The 19,258-nt window shown below is 40.4% G+C and overlaps 1 protein-coding gene across 1 annotated transcript in view; it reads left to right on the top strand.

Annotated features, from left to right (window-relative positions):
• Positions 1-18,895, top strand: part of LOC134343429 (magnesium transporter NIPA2-like) — a 35,764-nt gene extending 16,869 nt beyond the window's left edge. The window contains exons 3-6 of the mRNA XM_063042129.1: positions 6,034-6,090; positions 12,849-12,939; positions 14,864-15,024; positions 17,624-18,895. Of these exons, the coding sequence (XP_062898199.1) occupies positions 6,034-6,090; positions 12,849-12,939; positions 14,864-15,024; positions 17,624-18,273 (959 nt within the window). The 3' untranslated portion in view covers positions 18,274-18,895. The remainder of the gene's footprint in view (positions 1-6,033; positions 6,091-12,848; positions 12,940-14,863; positions 15,025-17,623) is intronic.
• Positions 18,896-19,258: the final 363 nt, after the last annotated feature.

Below are 19,258 nucleotides of genomic sequence, written 5' to 3'. Positions count from 1 at the left end.
AAAGGATGTTTTCTATGGAGCATTGATAAAAATGGGTAGGGGGTTGAGGAAGCAACCATATGGAGCACCAATGTTTAGAATAATTGTGACAGATGCTGTCTAACTACTGTTTGCGGTCCATTGACCAGGAAGTCAAGAATCAGAGCGAAGCGTTGACTCCCAGGGACCGGAGTTTATATAGAATCATAGCTTTTTACTTTTAATTTCATAACGTGAAATCTTTGTTCTTTAAACTCTGCAAAATCTTCCTCTGAATACTGTATTAGATGCAGTTCAGAGAAGATTCACTAGACAGATACTTGAACTGTCTTATGTGGAAAAGTAGGACAAGCTTTGTTTGCATTTGCTAGAGGTTAAAATAGATGAGAAGTGGGTTACTGACATATATGATTGTGAAGGATATTAACAGATTGGATGTAGAAACACTTTAAAATTGATCATGTAGGAATTAAAATGACTTTTAATATCGCAATTATGAAATTGTATTGTTTAGTAATGTCTGGGATGAAATTTAGTCCTTTTTTTACCCAGCATAATTGCTGATTTCTTCCCATCTTCCTTGGTGCATATCTATCTTACAGCAACCTGAGCCTCTAATTTTACCTAAACATTCCTAACCCCCCTGTATTTCTACTCACTTTTGAATGTAGCCCTTGTTCATGATATCATTGTGGATAATTCCATAAATTTATCTCAAAGCCAAAATAAGTGTCTTATTGGTGAAGTACTTTACAAGTTCCCCGGATGCTTTCTGTGATTTGTCTGCCATAGTTGTCATTGCCTCAGATTACTGTTCCATTTAACTCATTTTATTTTCTTTTTCTAAATCTCTGTCACTTTCCTATCAAGCAGCTTTTAGCATTGCCTTTTTAAATGATAAAGGACCTAGTGCTTTCCCAGCGAATATGACGCATAAACTCTTAGGCTTCCAACCAGGTTCAGGTGTCAATTTTAACCAAAGTTTCGATACCAAACTCTGCCATCTTCATCAGGGATGATGCCTAGGCATGTCTAGTCTGCTGGTATATATACTCGTATATATTGTCTGTCCCTCCCGATTGGTTAGTTCTCAGCCAATCAGGTTTCTATAGTCCCACCTTGTTTATACGGTTTTACAATTGGAATATGATTTTGAACAAGGTGGAACAGCAGAAACCTGATTGGTTACATGGGTATATTTAAGGCTGAGGAGAATCGGTAAGGAATCAAAGATCATGGGGGAAAGTGGACTTGAGGAACGTCAGATCAGCCATGTTCATGCTGAATGATAGAGCAAGTTTGAGGAGATTTATGCACTGCCTGGGGTGTCATTAGAAGGAGTTAGTCACCTAGTCATCTTGGGATAGTGGAAGATGAGCACCCACACTCTCAAGATCAGTGGACTGAAAATGGGATCTTATCTTGGCCAGCCCTCATTTATGCATTCGGGGGCTGGAGGAATATTGTGGGTGAATTGTTTAAAATGGAAGCTCATATTTCATTTGCCTCTTAATTCATGCATGCAAATCCCTTCTTAATTCTCAAAGTGAGAGTTCACAGGAAATTCACAGACACCTTTGTGACACTAGGGACACGTGGCAAGGTATACAAGCCATAACCCATTACAAGTCCACCCCATGCATCAACGGCAGCAACTTCTCCCTTCCTGACGGGTGGAATGCCTTCCATGCACAACTTGACAAAATAAATGATGTGACATCGAGGAAAGTAACCCCCCCCCCCACCCCAAGGAACAGGCGCCTTGACTGGCCACAGTTCAGGTGAGGAAGATCCTAGCAGGGTAAACTCACGCAAAGCTGCTGGGTCAGGTGCTGAGTGATTGTGTGGCTCAGCTAACAGACGTCTTAACGGATATCTTTAATATTTCTTTGCAACAGTCCACTATCTTTGCAGGGTTCAAGACAGCCACCATCTTTCTACTGCCCAAGAATGAAGGTAATTGGCCTAAATGATTACCACATAGAGCACTGACCTCAACATAATGAAATGCTTGGAGTGGCTGGTAATGGATTGTATAAAATCCCCTCTTCCAGCTACATTGGACCCTTTCCAGTTCATCTACCTCTCAAACTGGCCCACTGATGATGACATAGCCTCTGTTCTCCACTCCATCCTGTCCCACCTAGAAAATGATGCCAGGATCATTTCAGCTCGGCATTTAACACGATCATTCCTCAGAGACTGGTGGGTAAACTATCCTCGTTGGGACTCAACACCCCCTCTGTAACTGGATCTTGGACTTCTTGACGGAAGGACACAGTTGGTCCGAGTTGGCAGCAACATCTCAAACTCCACACTGAGCACTGGTGCCCCATGGGGCTGTGTGCTCAGTCTGTTACTGTTTGTGCCACACCTGCCCATTCACAGTCCTTCCAGGTGAGTCAGCACTTCACCTGCAAATCTGTTGGGGTTGCCTACTGCATCCAGTTCTCCTGTTGCTGCCGCTTCTTTGAGACCGCGTAAGTAGGGAGACCACTTTGTAGAGCACCTCTGCCCCATCTGCAAACATTAGATTTTCCCGATGACCAACCATTTTAATTCTTATCCCTGTTCCCGTTCTAACATGCCACTCCATGGCTGCCTCTTCTGCCATGATGAGGCCTCTCGCAGGGTGGAGGAACAATTCCCTCTAGGAAGCCTCCAAAGTGATGGCATGAATATTGATTTCCCCTCCTCCTTCCCTCTTCTATTCCCCATTCTTGCCTCTTACTTTTTCTCCTCGCCTACTACCTCCCCAAGGTGCCCCTCCTGCTTCCTATCCTCCCACAGTCCAGTCTCCTCTCCTATCAGATACCTTCTTCTCTTGGCCTTTGCCTTTGCCACCCATCACCTCCCAGCTTCTTACTTCTTCCCCCCCCCATCCGCCTGGCTTTGCTTATCCTCCTGCCTCTCCCTCCCCCACCGCCCACCTTTATATTCTGGCATCTTTCCCCTTCCCTTCCAGTCCTGGTGAAGGGTTTCGGCCCAAGATGTTAGCTGTTTTTTTTTCATTTCCGTAGATGCTGCCAGACCCATTGAGTTCTGCCAGCATTTTGTGACTACTGCTCTAGATTTCCAGCATCTCTGGCATTTGTGACCGCCGCTTACTTGTGACTGCACTGCCAGAGCCAGCTCAAACCACATTATCAAGTTCAGCACATCAGCAGCAATGATGAGTTGGCACACAGAAAGGAGGCAGAAAGGCTTATCAAATGGTGTGAGAACACCAATCTGAGTTGCAGCATGCGCAAGACAAAAGAGATGATTGTGGACTTCAGGAAGGCACAGGTCGACCACTCTCCATTACATGTCAATGGCTCTGTCATGCAGAGAGTGAAAAGCACAAAGTTCCTTGGTGTGCATGTAACAGACAATCTAACCTGCACTCACAACATCTCCTCATTAGTCAAGGCACCACAGCACCTACACTTTCTGAGGAGATAAAAGCATGCAAGGCTTCTCGCCCTTCTTCTAACAGCTTTCTATAGGAGCACCATTGAGAATGTCTTGTCTGGCCACATCATTGTACGGAAGCTGCAGAGCATTCAGACCACAAGACCTTACAGAGTAAAACCCACTGAGAGGATCACCAGAGTTCCCTTCCCCCCCCCGCCCCCCCGGTAACATTTTCTGTGAGTATTGTACGCAAAACATTGTTGAGGATCCCTACCACATATCCCATAATCTCTTTGACCCACTTCTGTCAGGAAGGAGATACAGGCGCATCTGGATGAATGAATACTTTACCACCATTGAGATGTTGTTACTAGGATAGCAAGCTGTTAACTGTTTACCTGTGATGTGCACTTCAACGCGGTTTGAATTTTATTTTATTAACTTATTTGTGGTAGTATTTTGTTTTATGTGCTGTATGTGATACGTGTGTTGTGAGTGCACCGTGGGTCGGAGTAACATTGTTTAATTTGGTTGTATACAAGAATGCACACAGATGACAATAAACTGCAACTTGAACTTGTTTTTTGGCTGTGGTCCCATTTTATTCTTACTTTTTATGTATGCAACCTCTATGCTGATGGATAATACATGCCTGTCAATTGTTCAGATGCTCAAGGTTTGAGTTTGTATTAAGAAGAGATCACATATCTAGAAAAAAGTCCTTATCACTATTTTCTAAAACACAAGCCCTTTTAAACCCCACTGACTCCCATATTATAACTGGGAACGCATTCCTATGGAAGTTTTTTTTTCTCAACAATATTGCTGAACTGGTCTAGATGAGATATTTAACCAAAGCATTGTTTTCTTATCACAAACAAGAGAAAATCTGCTGATGCTGGAAATCCAAGCAACACACACACAAAATACTGCAGGACCTCAACGGGCCAGGCAGCATCTATGGAAAAGAGGAAATGTTGACTGGCCTGCCCAGTTCCTCCAGCATTTTGTATGTGTTACACTGTCTTCTTGTACTGTTAGCTCAAGTGTAAATTTAATGATGTTGTGACATTATCTGCATGCAAAAGTCTCTACTGGTGCCTCAGCTAATGTTTTCTATTCCACCCCACCCAGCGTCACCATAAGACATGGGAGTAGAATTAGATCATTTGATCCATTGAATCTGCTCTGCCATTCTATCATGGCTGATTTATTATCTCTTTCAACCCCATTCTTCTGCCTTACCCTTGTAACCTTTGATGCCTCTACTAATCAAGAAACTAATAATCTCTGCTTTAAATATGCCCAATTGCTTGGCCTCCAGAGCCACCTATGGCAATGAATTGCACAGATTCACCTTGACCAATGCTGTAATTTACATTAGTTTTCTCTTCATATGACTTGTCATTTATTTGCTTTGAGAAGAAAAAAATGTACAGCTTTTTGTGAGATCCAGTGACTCTCTACAGAAATACACATACTGTTTTCCAATGGCAAAAATAAGCTTGTTATAGTGTTGGTTTGGTCCTGTTACTTCACAAATGGTTTGATGAGTAGTGAAATACAGTGTAGAGTACATATCGCTCATAATCAGATTAGAAATTTATTTCCATGATGTTTACCAATGTTCTGGTATCATATCAGAACACTAATTATTATTGAGCCCATTCTTTACAATCCAGCTACAAAATGCATTTTAATGGTATTGCAATTCAGCTACGGGTTATCTATGAGTGGAACAATATTTAAACTTTAAGATTCATAAGCTGCTGTATGGGCGTAACAGGGGGACTTTATTTCAAGATTATCTCCGCTGTTTGTATCTAGGGCAAGGTGTGATGAAAGTGATCCATTTTTTGATCTGGGTTACTGTACTCACAGTCAGAAAAAAGTTAGTACCGCAACTGCATTAAGTGGCTGTGCTGCTACGTACCATTCCCATTTCACTTGGGCCCACTCATATTTTCCAGTACTGGTGAAATCCAAGCAGCCTTGCTGATGGGTCTTAAATGAGGTCTGTGCTTTGGATAGCATTTTCAGTCAAGGCTCAAAGATCATGTGCATTCTGTTGAGATTGAGCATTACTGTTACTGAATAAATTGGTAAGTTTCTCTAATCCAAATTTCACTCTGTCTAACTTTAGCGGATAAGCTGGCTCTACTATCATCACTGAAATTGTTATTCAATTAACTATGATAAATGACATTCATTGATGGTTTATACACCCAGCATTTCCTGGCATATTAGTTTTAGTTTGTAGAAATTGTATTCATGTTAATTTTATGATGTTTCAAAACATTGAGACATTTTGAATTGACAATTAAATGCCTTAATGCAAAACAGTTGTGAAATTTGTTCCCTGAAGCCACTAGAAATACTTCCTGAAAGGTTTCATTTTTTAGTAGGATATTTCGAAGTCTGAAATTATGATTATGTGGGGGTGCGGAGAGGAGAGAAAGGTGTTTTTATTAGCTATATCCTTTCTTGAGTGGTTGGAACGTTAAGTAATTTTAGGTCTAAGATAATAAAGTTCTAGATAATGATTTTTAACCACTATTGCCAATGAATAGGGTGTAAAATGTTGACAGTTTTTAACCTGCACTTGAACGATCTGGAAATACAATCCATTATATTAATTCTTCTGTGATAACCTTGCAGGTCAAGGAGGATATGCCTATTTGAAGGAATGGCTATGGTTGGGAGGACTTCTCTCTAGTAAGTTGCTGTGTGTGTGTGTGTGTGTGTGCGCGCGTACTTGTTTAACTGGTGCTACTACTTAATGTCGTGTATAAATAAACTAGTCAAGCTGTGTTTGTATGTATTCAAGATTTCAGGTCACTATAGATATCTATCTCACTTTTGTAAAGTTAATTATGATCTCAGAATAGGTTTGTTAGGGTCCAGGCAAAAAGGATGCTTCACGAACAAATGGAAATCATCTGTCTTGATATTAGCTCAAGCATAAACATGGAAAATGCTCGAAACACTCTGGGGTAGATTGTTATTTGCAGCAGTTTCAATTTTGGGTTTTCAACATTCTGTATTATTTTGCTTTGGTTTCCGCTGAGGTTTGAGGTTTCCATTTTTCAATTAGGTATTCAATTAGGACTTGCCTATGACGCAAGGTGACCATTAAGCCTATCAGATCAATGCTAACTCCCAACAGAATAATTCTATTCCTGCTTTTTCTCATTTCTTTGTAGTTTAGCACCATCTTCTAATGTTGGCTGATTAATGCTGATTCTATAATGACATGTGCATTCAAACAATTAATTGAAAACTAAAATAAAGATCTTTTTCACTGAAGGTATAGCTAAGCCACCATCTTAGTCATAGCTAGAGTCTTGATTGTTACATTGCTGTGGATTAGCACTGCTATGATGGGATAGCAAAGAGATCAGTTGATGCCCCAAGTTTTTCCCTTGGTGTTATTTGAGTGTGCCAAAGCAACCAAAGGCTATTACATCAGTTTTAATGGGTCTGGAATCTGATTTTTAAGACCTGATTACTTCAGCAGCATTATATGTTGGAAGCATTAATACTAATGTCTAGTTCAGTTCAAAATATTTACCTTGTGGATGAGCAGGTATCTTGTTCTAGCTATTCCCTTATTCCTAATTACTGCCCAAACTCCCTCCATTCCTATCTCTGCGCCTCAATGGTGTTTATACCAGGCGATTTTCTTAACGGAGGAGGGTCAAGTTACATTGAAATATGCATCCTTGTGGAGTTACAGAAAAAATAAATTATGTTGATTGTAGCATTTGTTACCTGGCAGTAAACTGACCACCACTGTAATCCTGAAAGTTATTGTACTGAGTTGAGGTACATAGGATTCACCAAATCTTGGGGAGGGTAGGAGTGGTTCTTGGGTCATAAGGTTTCTATATCTGTAACAAATATTAAAAGTGTTTCAGGAAATGTGCCTAAATAATAAAAAATTGATTCTTTGGGAATAATATTTAAGCCAAGTATTGGATCTTCAAAGAATATTATTATTATTCAAGAACTGCTTCAGTGATAAATTAGCTCAAAATTTAATAAGAGAGCAAGACAAAAGAATGGATTTTATTTTGGCATTACCCATTGAGTTTCATAGAAACATAGAAAATAGGTGCAGGAGTAGGCCATTCGGCCCTTCAAGCCTGCACCGCCATTCAGTATGATCATGGCTGATCATCCAACTCAGAACCCTGTACCTGCCTTCTCTCCATACCCCCTGATCCCTTTAGCCACAAGGGCCATATCTAACTTCCTCTTAAACATAGGCAAAGAACTAGCCTCAACTGTTTCCTGTGGCAGAGAATTCCACAGATTTACCACTCTCTGTGTGAAGAAGTTTTTCCTCATCTCGGTCCTAAAGGGCTTCCCCTTTATACTTAAACTGTGACCCCTCGTTTTGGACTTCCCCAACATTGGGAACAATCTTCCTGCATCTAGCCTGTCCAATCCTTTTAGGATGTTATACGTTTCAATAAGATCCCCCCTCAATCTTCTAAATTCCAGCGAGTATAAGCCTAGTCGATCCAGTCTTTCATCATATGAAAGTCCTGCCATCCCAGGAATCAATCTGGTGAACCTTCTTTTACTCCCTCTATGGCAAAGATGTCTTTCCTCAGATTAGGGGACCAAAACTGCACACAATACTCCAGGTGTGGTCTCACCAAGGCCTTGTACAACTGCAGTAATACCTCCCTGCTCCTGTACTCGAATCCTCTTGCTATGAATGCCAGCATATCATTCGCCTTTTTCACCGCCTGCTGTACCTGCATGCCCACTTTCAATGACTGGTGTATAATGATACCCAGGTCTCATTGCACCTCCCCTTTTCCTAATCGGCCACCATTCCGATAATAATCTGTTTTGCTGTTTTTGCCACCAAAGTGGATAACCTCACATTTATCCACATTAAATTGCATCTGCCATGAATTTACCCACTCACCTAACCTATCCAAGTCACCCTGCATCCTCTTAGCATCCTCCTCACAGCTAACACTGCCGCCCAGCTTCGTGTCATCCACAAACTTGGAGATGCTGCATTTAATTCCCTCATCTAAGTCATTAATATATATTGTAAACAACTGGGGTCCCAGCACTGAGCCTTGCGGTACCCCACTAGTCACTGCCTGCCATTCTGAAAACATCCCGTTTATTCCCACTCTTTGCTTCCTGTCTGCCAACCAATTCTCTATCCACATCAATACCTTACCCCCAATACCGTGTGCTTTAAGTTTGCACACTAATCTCCTGTGTGGGACCTTGTCAAAAGCCTTTTGAAAATCCAAATATACCACATCCACTGGTTCTCCCCTATCTACTCTACTAGTTACATCCTCAAAAAATTCTATGAGATTCGTCAGACATAATTTTCCTTTCACAAATTCATGCTGACTTTGTCCGATGATTTCACCGCTTTCCAAGTGTGTTGATAACTGACTCTAGCATTTTCCCCACCACCGATGTTAGGCTAACCGGTCTATAATTCCCCGGTTTCTCTCTCCCTCCTTTTTTAAAAAGCCGGGTTACATTAGCCACCCTCCAATCCTCAGGAACTAGTCCAGAATCTAAAGAGTTTTGAAAAATTATCACTAATGCATCCACTATTTCTTTCGACAGGATTCAATGAGGTCACCCCTCGTTCTTCTGAATTCCAGTGAATAGAGGCCCAGAGCCATCAAAATATCAACAACAATGCAATGAAACCTTTCACCACGTCTTTGCTTCAACTCATGTCAAGATTACTCAGCAAAAGATGTCATTACAGCCTTGGGTTAAGTATAGGATAAAGCACAGAACAGCAAAGGGTCTCCTTGGTATACAGTGAAGATTTGCTCATATGTGACAAGGAGATTCCCTGTACGCTTTGAGTCAATGGAGATCAGAGGTAAACTGTCCTCTGTTATACCTGAGATAAAGAAAGATTGCGGTTATAAAAAGCTATATTTAACAGTATAGTTCTTGAAGGCAGTTTAGGCTCAACAACCTTTAGCTGATTTACCAGTAGCCTTATCTCAAACAGATATTTAATGGGAAAAAACACGAGCACATTTTGCAAGTCTAAAAATGAAACACTGAATGGAATATCACTTTCAAGTTCCCTTTTAACTGACAAGCCTCTTTGACTTGTCCTTATATCACCATTCCTTTACAGGCTTGTGTCCTGATTGGTGAGACCATTCTTATATGAGCAGAATCAGTCCAGAGAGTCCATCGATCACTTAAACATGGCCAATTTTTTTTTCTTCAACTCCAATGTCCCAGCATCTCCCTGGAACTCTTAACCCATTTACAAATCAATAACATATCAGTTTCTACCTTAAATTCACCTCCACTTGGCCGCCACAGCCCTCTATGGCAATAAATTTGATAAATTTACCACCCTCTTGCTAAAGAAATTTCTCCGCATTTCAGTTACAAATGGAGATCCCTTTTGTCTGAGCAGATGCCCAAGAATCCTATATTCTCCTGCTAATGGAAAGCACCTTTCCACATCCATTACATCTAGGCCTTTCTGTAAATAATGGTTCCAATGAGATCCTTCCTCCAATCCTGAATTAAAGTGTAGGTCAAGAAACAGCAAATGCCTCAATATTTTAATAAAATGTTGGAATCATTGCCAAGAAGTTGTCTTACCTAGCTTTCCAAGTATACTCTGAAATAAAATCGCAAACTCAAAATGATAATGATTTCCTTGGTAATTAGGAGAAGCTAGTTAAATTTCAAGAAATAGCAGGAGGCCTAGGCTTAGGAACAGTCAACATGGATTTGTGCGTGGAAGGTCATGTTTGACAAATCTTACTGAATTTTTTGATGAGGTTACTAGGAAAGTTGACAAGGGTAAAGTGGTGGATGTTGTCTATATGGACTTCAGTAAGGCCTTTGACAAGGTCCCACACGGAAGGTTAGTTAGGAAGGTTCAATCATTAGGCATTAATATCGAAGTAGTAAAATGGATTCAGCAGTGGCTAGATGGGAGATGCCAGAGAGCGGTGGTGGATAACTGTGTGTCAGATTGGAGGACGGTGTGTAGCGGTGTGTTTCAGGGATCTGTACTGGGTCCAATGTTGTTTGTCATATAGATTAATGATCTGGATGATGAGGTGGTAAATTGGATTAGTAAGTATGCAGATGATACTAAGGTAGGTGGCGTTGTGGATAATGAAGCAGGTTTTCAAAGCTTGCAGAGAGATTTAGGCCAGTTGGCAGAGTGGGCTGAAAGATGGCAGATGGAGTTTAATGCTGAAAAATGTGAGGTGCTACATTTTGGTAGAACTAATCAAAATAGGACATACATGATAAATGGTAGGGCATTGAAGAATGCTGTAGAACAGAGGGATCTAGGAATAATGATGCATAGTTCCCTTAAGGTGGAATCTCATGTGGATAGGGTGGTGAAGAAAGCTTCTGGTATGCTGGCCTTTATTAATCAGAGCATTGAGCATAGGAGTTGGGATGTAATGTTGAAATTGTATAAGGCATTGGTAAAGCCAAATTTGGAGTATTGTGTACAGTTCTGGTCATTGGATTATAGGAAAAATGTCAATAAAATTGAGAGAGTACAGAGGAGTCCTTGTACCTCCCTGCTCCTGTACTCGAATCCTCTTGCTATGAATGCCAGCATACCATTCGCCTTTTTCACCACCTTCTACCCTCATCTTACACCCCTCTGTCTCTCTGCACTTGTTCCCATCCCCCTGCCACATTAGTTTAAATCCTCCTGAACAACAGTAGCAAATGCTCCCCCTAGGACATTGGTTCCAGTCCAGCCCAGGTGTAAACCGTCCTGTTTGTACCAGTCCCAACTCCTCCAGAACTGGTTCCAATGCCCCAGAAATTTGAATCTCTCCCCCTTGCACCATTTTTCAAGCCACATATTCATCTGATATATTCTCCTTTTTCTACTCTGACTAGCACGTGGCACTGGTAGTAATCCAGAGATTATTACCTTTGTGGTCCTACTTTTTAGTTTATCTCCTAACTCCCTAAATTCACCTTGTAGGACCTCATCCCATTTTTTTCTTATATCGTTGGTCCCTATGTGCACCACGACCACTGGCTGTTCACCCTCCCACTCCAGAATGTCCTGCAGCCACTCGGAGACATCATTGGCCCTTGCACCAGGGAGGCAGCATACCCTCCTGGAGTCTCGTTTGCGGCCACAGAAACGCCTGTTTATTCCCCTTACAATCGAATCCCCTATCACTATAGCTCTCCCACTCCTTTTCCTTCCCTCCTGTGCCGCAGAGCCACCCATGGTGCCATGAACTCGGCTGCTGCTGCCTTCCCCTGATGAGACATCTCCCCCAACAGTATCCAAAACAGTATATCTGTTTAGGAGGGAGATGACCTCAGGGGACTCCTGCACTACCTGCCTACTGCTACGCTGTTTAGTGGCCACCCATTCCCTTTCTGCCTGTGTAGCTTTTACCTGCGGTGTGGCCAACTCACTGAACGTGCTATTCACTCTCTTTCTCAGCATCGCGGATGCTCCAGTATGAATCCAGTTGCAGCTCCAACTGCTCAATGCCGTCTGCCAGGAGCTGCAGCTGGACACATTTCCTGCACACATAGTCGTCAGGGACACTGGAAGTATCCCTGATTTCCCACATGCTGCAGGAGGAACAAACCACGGGGCCGACCTCAGCTGTCATGACCTATCCAATACGCTACAGCCTCGCCGCCTTCCTTGCTTCAAATAAAATACTGCTGCAGACCGTTCTCCTTTTAAAGGAACTTACCCAGCCTTACCTGACTTGGAGTGAAACTTGTCCTCAGCCTCTGCACGCTGAAGCCTCTCAAGACAAAGCCTTCCTACTCTGTCTCCCTCTACTCCGTTGCCCACTTTGTCAAACTGCTCTCTTTTAAATACTCCAGCTGCCTCACGGACTGAGTTACACGCACTTGCGCAGCCCTGTCCCAATCAACCGCTGAGAAAAATGCTTGTTTCAACTTGCTTGTTCTTTCTCTATTAACCCCTTTTTTCTCTTTCAAAAAATTAACCTTGAATCTGCTTCCACCACTTTAGCAGGCAGGCATTCTTGATCATAGCTTTAATGCCCAAGGGAAATGTTGTTGTCTTCTGGCTTTTTGGAACTACATTTCAAACTGTAATGTCTGGTTCCTGAGCTTCTGCTATGAGAAACTGCTTCTCATTTACTCTTATCAAAATTCATCAGGATTTTGAACTTCCATAGCAGTGAAGATGTTAAAAAGTCTTCTTTGCATTGGTCTTTTCCTCATGTTGTTCAACACTGGCCAAATAATTATGTGCAGCGTATAGTACACTATTTTCTAGCATAACTTTAGGGAATCGTGTATCTTACCAATGTTATTGTCTGTATTTTATGAACATTCTATAAAGTGGAGAGTAATTCAGATATGATAGAAAAATGAATTCTGAAACTCTTTGAAGACTGTGGTAGATGATTACTTGCACCCTTTTTTAAGCTCACTCTTACTATTTTAATTTGTAGTGGGTGCTGGAGAAGCCACAAACTTTGCTGCCTATATGTTTGCACCTGCCACCGTGGTTACACCATTAGGTGCACTAAGTGTGCTGATAAGGTATGATATATTAATCCAGATGTTAAAATGGATGATCACTTTTAAAATAAAACATTACTCTGTAGGTATGAGGAAATCTGCAGATGCTGGAATTTCAAGCAACACACATAAAAGTTGCTGGTGAACGCAGCAGGCCAGGCAGCACCTCTTGGAAGAGGTACAGTCGACGTTTCGGGCCGAGACCGTTCGTCAGGACTAACGAAGGGTCTCGGCCCGAAACATCAACTGTACCTCTTCCTAGAGATGCTGCCTGGCCTGCTGCGTTCACCAGCAACTTTTATGTGTATTACTCTGTAGGTGTGTGTTTGGCCAGAATTGGATTTGTTTATTTTCAAAAGCATGCCAACACTTGAGAGTTCTTAACTTGGAGGAGAGAGGCTATTTTGGTAAGGTGCCAGTGGTAGATAATGGTTGAGCAACCATGTCCTGGCACAAAGTATCACCTTCAGAAGCCAGGCTTATACAAGGGGTGATTGATAAGTTCATGGCCTAAGGTAGAAGGAGTCAATTTTACAAAACCTAGCACATTTATTTTTCAACATAGTCCCCTCCTACATTTACGTACTTAGTCCAGTGGTCGTGGAGCATATGGATCCCTTCTTTGTAGAAGTCAGCGTCTTGGACCTCCAGAAGTGGTCCACAGCAGGGGTGATTGATAAGTTTGTGGCCTAAGGTAGAAGTAGATAACTTCAAACTTTCCGCGTAATCACTCAAAGGGTTGAATTGCACGTGCATGGAACGGGAGCTGTTTTTGTTTGTAGGATTAATTTTGCTGTAATACCATTTAGGGATTTAAACCCATAGATTTAATGGCAAAATGCACAGAAACATTTTTTAAATTTTGCATGTTTTGGGCAAAATATAGGTCTACCAACTCTCGTAAAATTAAGAACAGATTAATTTTATCAAAAGGAGCAGGTATTATAAACTTAGAAACAAATCTGAAATCAAGCCTCATTTAAAATGTATCAAAATAATATTTTGGGGTTTAATACTGGAGAATAGTATACAGTAGAAAATTATAAAATATGAAACCATATGCTATGTATCTAAAATGTGTAACAGTAGGCTACAATGAGGACATTTTAATTCCCACTTTCATTAATGATAAAGAGTATTTGGATTTCAGGGTTGCCTGTTAAACTGCAGAATGTATTTTTGATAGTGTTGCGCCTTTTACCATTGGTGTCATCAGCAGACGTGAGGACAGTCACAGGAACTCGTATGTGAAACCAACATGGTGCAAGGTTTCCTGGAGGGACTAACGGTTCAATAATGTTATTGAGGCTTTACCAAGGGACACAAACGTGGTTCAGATCACAACTGTCACTGCCAAATTAGAAGTCAGTGAAAAGCAGTGTGGCGTTCTAGATGCAGGTTGTTCTTTCAGAGAGGACAAGAGGAAAGCAATTGAGTTTTGTAACAGGATGTGTATAAGTAGGCACATTATCTCTCCTATGTCTAGTTAAGATTCATGACCGAAACTATCATTGTCAGTGTAATGCCGATATCCCATAACCTGACATGTTGCCCTCTAAAGAATCTGTGGTTTGAATTGTCATTATCAGCTAGGGGTGTAACATATTGAAGAAAGAACTTCTAAGGAGGGTAAATCATCGACTTATTATCGATGGGGAAAATCTGAAGTTTAAAAAACCTTCCCAAGCTGAAGCATTGGTGGGAAACTATCAGGAATTTTGCATGAAGTGCATAGGAATGTTATATTTGAATAGCTGAAACACATTAGTGGATCACATTTAAGAATCAATACCCTTGGGAGCTGTATGTTAAGGTCAAAATGGAAACACCTCAGTTACCTTGGCACATATTGATTAAAAACACGTTAAACATTATAGAAAACATATCTTCCTATGTGTGCATACTTGTCACCGCAGCATTCTGCTATGTTTTATTTCCCAAACAGTGCTGTGCTTTCAACTTATGTCTTACACGAGGGATTGAATATCCACGGCAAGTTAGGATGCCTCCTCTGCATTGTAGGATCAACTGTAATAGTGATACACGCTCCAACAGAAGAAGGAATCCACTCCTTGGACGAAATGCAAGGGAAGCTAAAAGACACAGGTACAGTATATTCAGGTTCATTTTATCAAAATATTTTTGCAGACTAACCATTTTGGAAAATCGAGAATATTGAATGATTTCTAGATATTTCAAGCTTTTTTCTTCGTTGTGGGTGCTGCAAAAATCTGGTTCAGTCTAATAAGTTATTTTGCTGTGGTTTTATTTAATTTTACACCCGACTATAATAGAAGCAAGTGAACTATTGGTTATAAAAGAGCTTTTCAATTAGCAATTTAAAAAACTGATAAATGTGGGAAATACTTGGTATATCAGGTCAAATCTGTGGACAGAGCAATTAAATTAATGTTTCAAGTCAGTGACAATTCATCAGAATGAGAAAACATTAGAATTCAAATGTATTTTAAGTTAGAGAAAGAGTAATGGTGAAGAGAACAAAGGAAGTAGCTTGGATTGGATGAATTAAGAAAAAGTGAATAATACAGGAAACAAACACAAAATGCTGGAGGAACTCAGCAGGCCAGGCAGGATCTATGGAGAAGAATAAATGGTGAATGTTTTGGACCGAGACACTTTATAATACTAGAAGTGGTGATGGTGCTGGCTGAGAGAGACAGAATTAGAATCGGGTATCAGATTTATTGTCACCTATATATGTTGTGAAATTTGTTTTATGGCAGTAGTATAGTGCAAGATGTAAAAATTGCTATCATTTAAAAAAAATAAATAGTGCAAATGCAAACAATGAATAAAAAGGTGATGTTCATGGATAATTCAGAATCTGATGGCAGGCAGGAAGAAGCAGTTCTTAAAATATTTGAAGTGTGTCTTCAGGCTCCTGTGCCACCACCTTGATGGTAGTAATGAGAAATGAGAATGACCCAGATGGTGAGGGTCGTTAATGATGGTTGCTGCTTTACTTGGGTCATCAGCTTTTGAAGATATCCTCCATTGTGCCCTTGATGAAAATGGCCCTTGTCATCCTGTGTATTGGAGCTCCATACCAGGTGGCGTTGCAGATAATGTTCTCCACCACACATCGGTAGACATTCGCATGATCTTTGGTGACCTGCCAAATCTCCGCAGTAAAGTCACCTTTGTGACTGCTGCAAGACGATGGGTCCAGGAACCCAAAGCTGCTCACCCTTTCTACTGCAAACCTCTCAATGAGGATAACTACAATATGTGTTCTCCCAATTTCTCCTTTATGAAATCTGCAGTCAATTCCTTGGTCTTGCTGATGTGGAGTACTAGATTCTTGTTGTGACACCCCTCGGCCAGCTGATGTCTCTCACTCCTATATGCCCCCATGTGGACATCTAAGATTCTGCTGACAACAGTGTGTCATAAGTGTAGAGAGAGAGGAGAGCAGTCAGCTAAGCACACATCCTTGAAGTGCGCCTGTGTTAACATTGCTGCTGTTGGAAATTTGAAGTAGATTACTGAAAATAGGCAGCAGCTCAGGTGGCTTCTATGGAATCTGATAACCTTTCATTTAAGACAACGATTGTTGGTCTGAAAGCAATAAATTGGAGTCCTGATAGTTACAACATGCTTAATTGGAAGCTGAGATGTTCAAGCTTGTTTTGGTCATTGTTAGGACAATGTAAAAGGCTAAATACAGTGAAATTATTGTGAAAGTGAGGTGGAGCAAAGCAGTCAAAGCATTTCGGGCCAAGATGCTTCAACAGGACTGATGATCCCAAAACATCAGCTCTTTATTCCTCTCCACAGATACGGCCTGATCTGCTGATTTCACCCCCGCTGCCCCAAGCACTTTGTGTGTGTTACTCTGGATTTCCAGCATCCACAGAATCTCTTGTGTTTATGGAGTACGGTGTTCAGCGGGTGGAAACTCGGGGTTACAGTTGCAGAATGAATGGAGATGACCTACAAGGCAGTAGCCCAATCTGCATTTGTTTTCTTCAATGAAGAAGAGATCACATAGTTAGCACGAAATGCAAAGCACTAAATTGGGAGAAGCACAAGCCAATCAGTTCACTTGAATGAAATGCTTGGATCTGTGGATGGGTGGGAAGGGAAGAGTAAAAAGATCTCCTGGAGTTGTTTGGAAAGGTAACACAGAAAGGGCAGTATGCATCAGTGGAGATGAAAGAGTGAGCCAGGCATTGTGGAGGGGCAGTTCCCTTCAGAATGTCAAAAGTGTTGGCAGGGTTTATCTGTCTGTTGGTGGAATTACAGTGGACGCCTGGATCAAGCTGTAATGTCGAGCATCTTACTAGTGGTAATAGTGTGTGTTTTAATCATTAATAATTTCTCATACTCAAATTGAGAGCCAATTCAAACTGAGATTTAATTTCAGCTGTTATTCTGCAGATTTTACAAGTTTCCTGCAAAATAAAGCTATCCTATGTTGGCCTTTTACAAAGAGATGGTAGTGGCAGCAGTGTGCTTTATATGAAATATAAAACACACAATCTTATAGGGCTACTGAACACTTGAAAATGGATATTGGCCAGTGTGGGATACATTGTTGAAAATAAAATACTTTGAGTTAAATATGTGGGTAACCACAGGCACTCAGGCCAAGGCGCACAGAAACCTCCGACTCTGAGACAAATCAGTGCAAATTTATTTGTTCATTAAATTTTTACTATTTGTATTTTGCTTTTTCTTTCAGGATTCATCATATTTGCCATCATCATAATCCTAGTGTCTGGGGTGCTGATTTTCTTTATTGCCCCCAAAGTGGGACCAACAAATATTCTTGTCTATATCTTAATTTGCTCACTGATCGGTGCCTTTTCAGTATCTTCAGTGAAGGGACTAGGCATTGTTATAAAGGAGCTGTTTGAAAACAAGACGGTAATCAGCAAACCATTGAGCTGGGCTCTGCTTCTGACTTTGATCATTTCCATCAGCGTTCAAATCAACTACTTGAATAAAGCTCTTGATACCTTCAACACCTCTATAGTGACCCCAATTTATTATGTACTCTTCACTACCACTGTCATAACGTGCTCTGTTATCCTTTTCAAAGAATGGAACAATGTAGATATCAAGGATATCATTGGAATTATCAGTGGATTCTGTACCATTATTTTGGGCATCTTTTTACTTCATGCTTTTAAGGATATTCAATTCACTTGGGAACAGTTAGCATCTCTCACAAAGAAAACTGAAAAAGTGGAAGCAAATGCACTTGAACATGTCGACTATCAAAAATTACTGGAGAATATGGAAAGCCCAACTCTCAGCTATGAAGATGAAGTAAATATATTTAATAGAAGTAATGTTCACTTACAAGAATATCCTAACTTAAATAGATGATTAGTAAAATAGAGCATTCAAAGAAATTATCTTCGTTATTTTCAGATCTGTGCAATCAGTGAATTGCAGGATCATGGGACTGCTGTACATATGAACACTTTTTGATTTGCATTGTGTTTACGTAATTTATACTTTTTTTCCAGATTTACTTTCGCACTTGGTTTAGAGAGTGTTATGCAAATAAGAAAAAAGGTGCTAAGTGATCACCACTTAGCAATTCCCTTTTAGTCGGTGATATTATGTATGCTATATGATTACCTCAGTACTGTTTGCTCCACTTCAGTTCATTCCATGGGAGATTGAATTTCAGCCTGAAAACGTCGCTGAAACTATTAACTAGCACATGTATTGCCACAGCTAATTTTAACAGATAAGCTTTAATGTGTAAAGTACACTGCAATTTAAATGAGAATCATTTGTTTTACAGAAGTGGATTTTAGCAACAGATTCATTTTTCAAATAATGTGATTTCTGGCAATTGATGCTGTGCACAGTTGAAATGGGCCTCTTCATAGGAACAGAGAGAAAAATAAGATCTGGGATATAACTCTGGGAGATAATTGTGCAGTATGTAAATTGTTTTTTTAAAATATTCAAACACTTTTTAACAGTATATTATGAAATGTGTAATTTGGTGAAGTTTGAAAACATTAGAAATTTGCAGAATTAGCCCTTGCTGAATATTTACTATTGAGAGTGAATGTATTTGAGCATCACTGCACAAAGTTGCTTTATTTTTACAAGTAAAGGTTGACATATATTTGAGAGACAACTAGCTGATTTCCATTTTTCTAATTTTTGATCAGTACTATTAAACTGTTTTTCAATTTTAAATGTGAGCTGATTTCAACATTCTGTTGACTTTATCAGTAGGTGAAAGGTTGTTTCCATAGATGAACAATCGGATAAACATTTGTTGTTTTATAAACAAACTTGTGAAGAAATTAATCATTATAAATGTAGTTTTATTTAAAAGTGCATCTAA

This window comes from Mobula hypostoma, chromosome 3, assembly GCF_963921235.1.
Source record: "Mobula hypostoma chromosome 3, sMobHyp1.1, whole genome shotgun sequence".
NCBI lineage: Eukaryota > Metazoa > Chordata > Chondrichthyes > Myliobatiformes > Myliobatidae > Mobula > Mobula hypostoma.
Note: the sequence above shows the minus strand (reverse complement) of the source record. Positions and strands in the feature narration are given on the sequence as shown.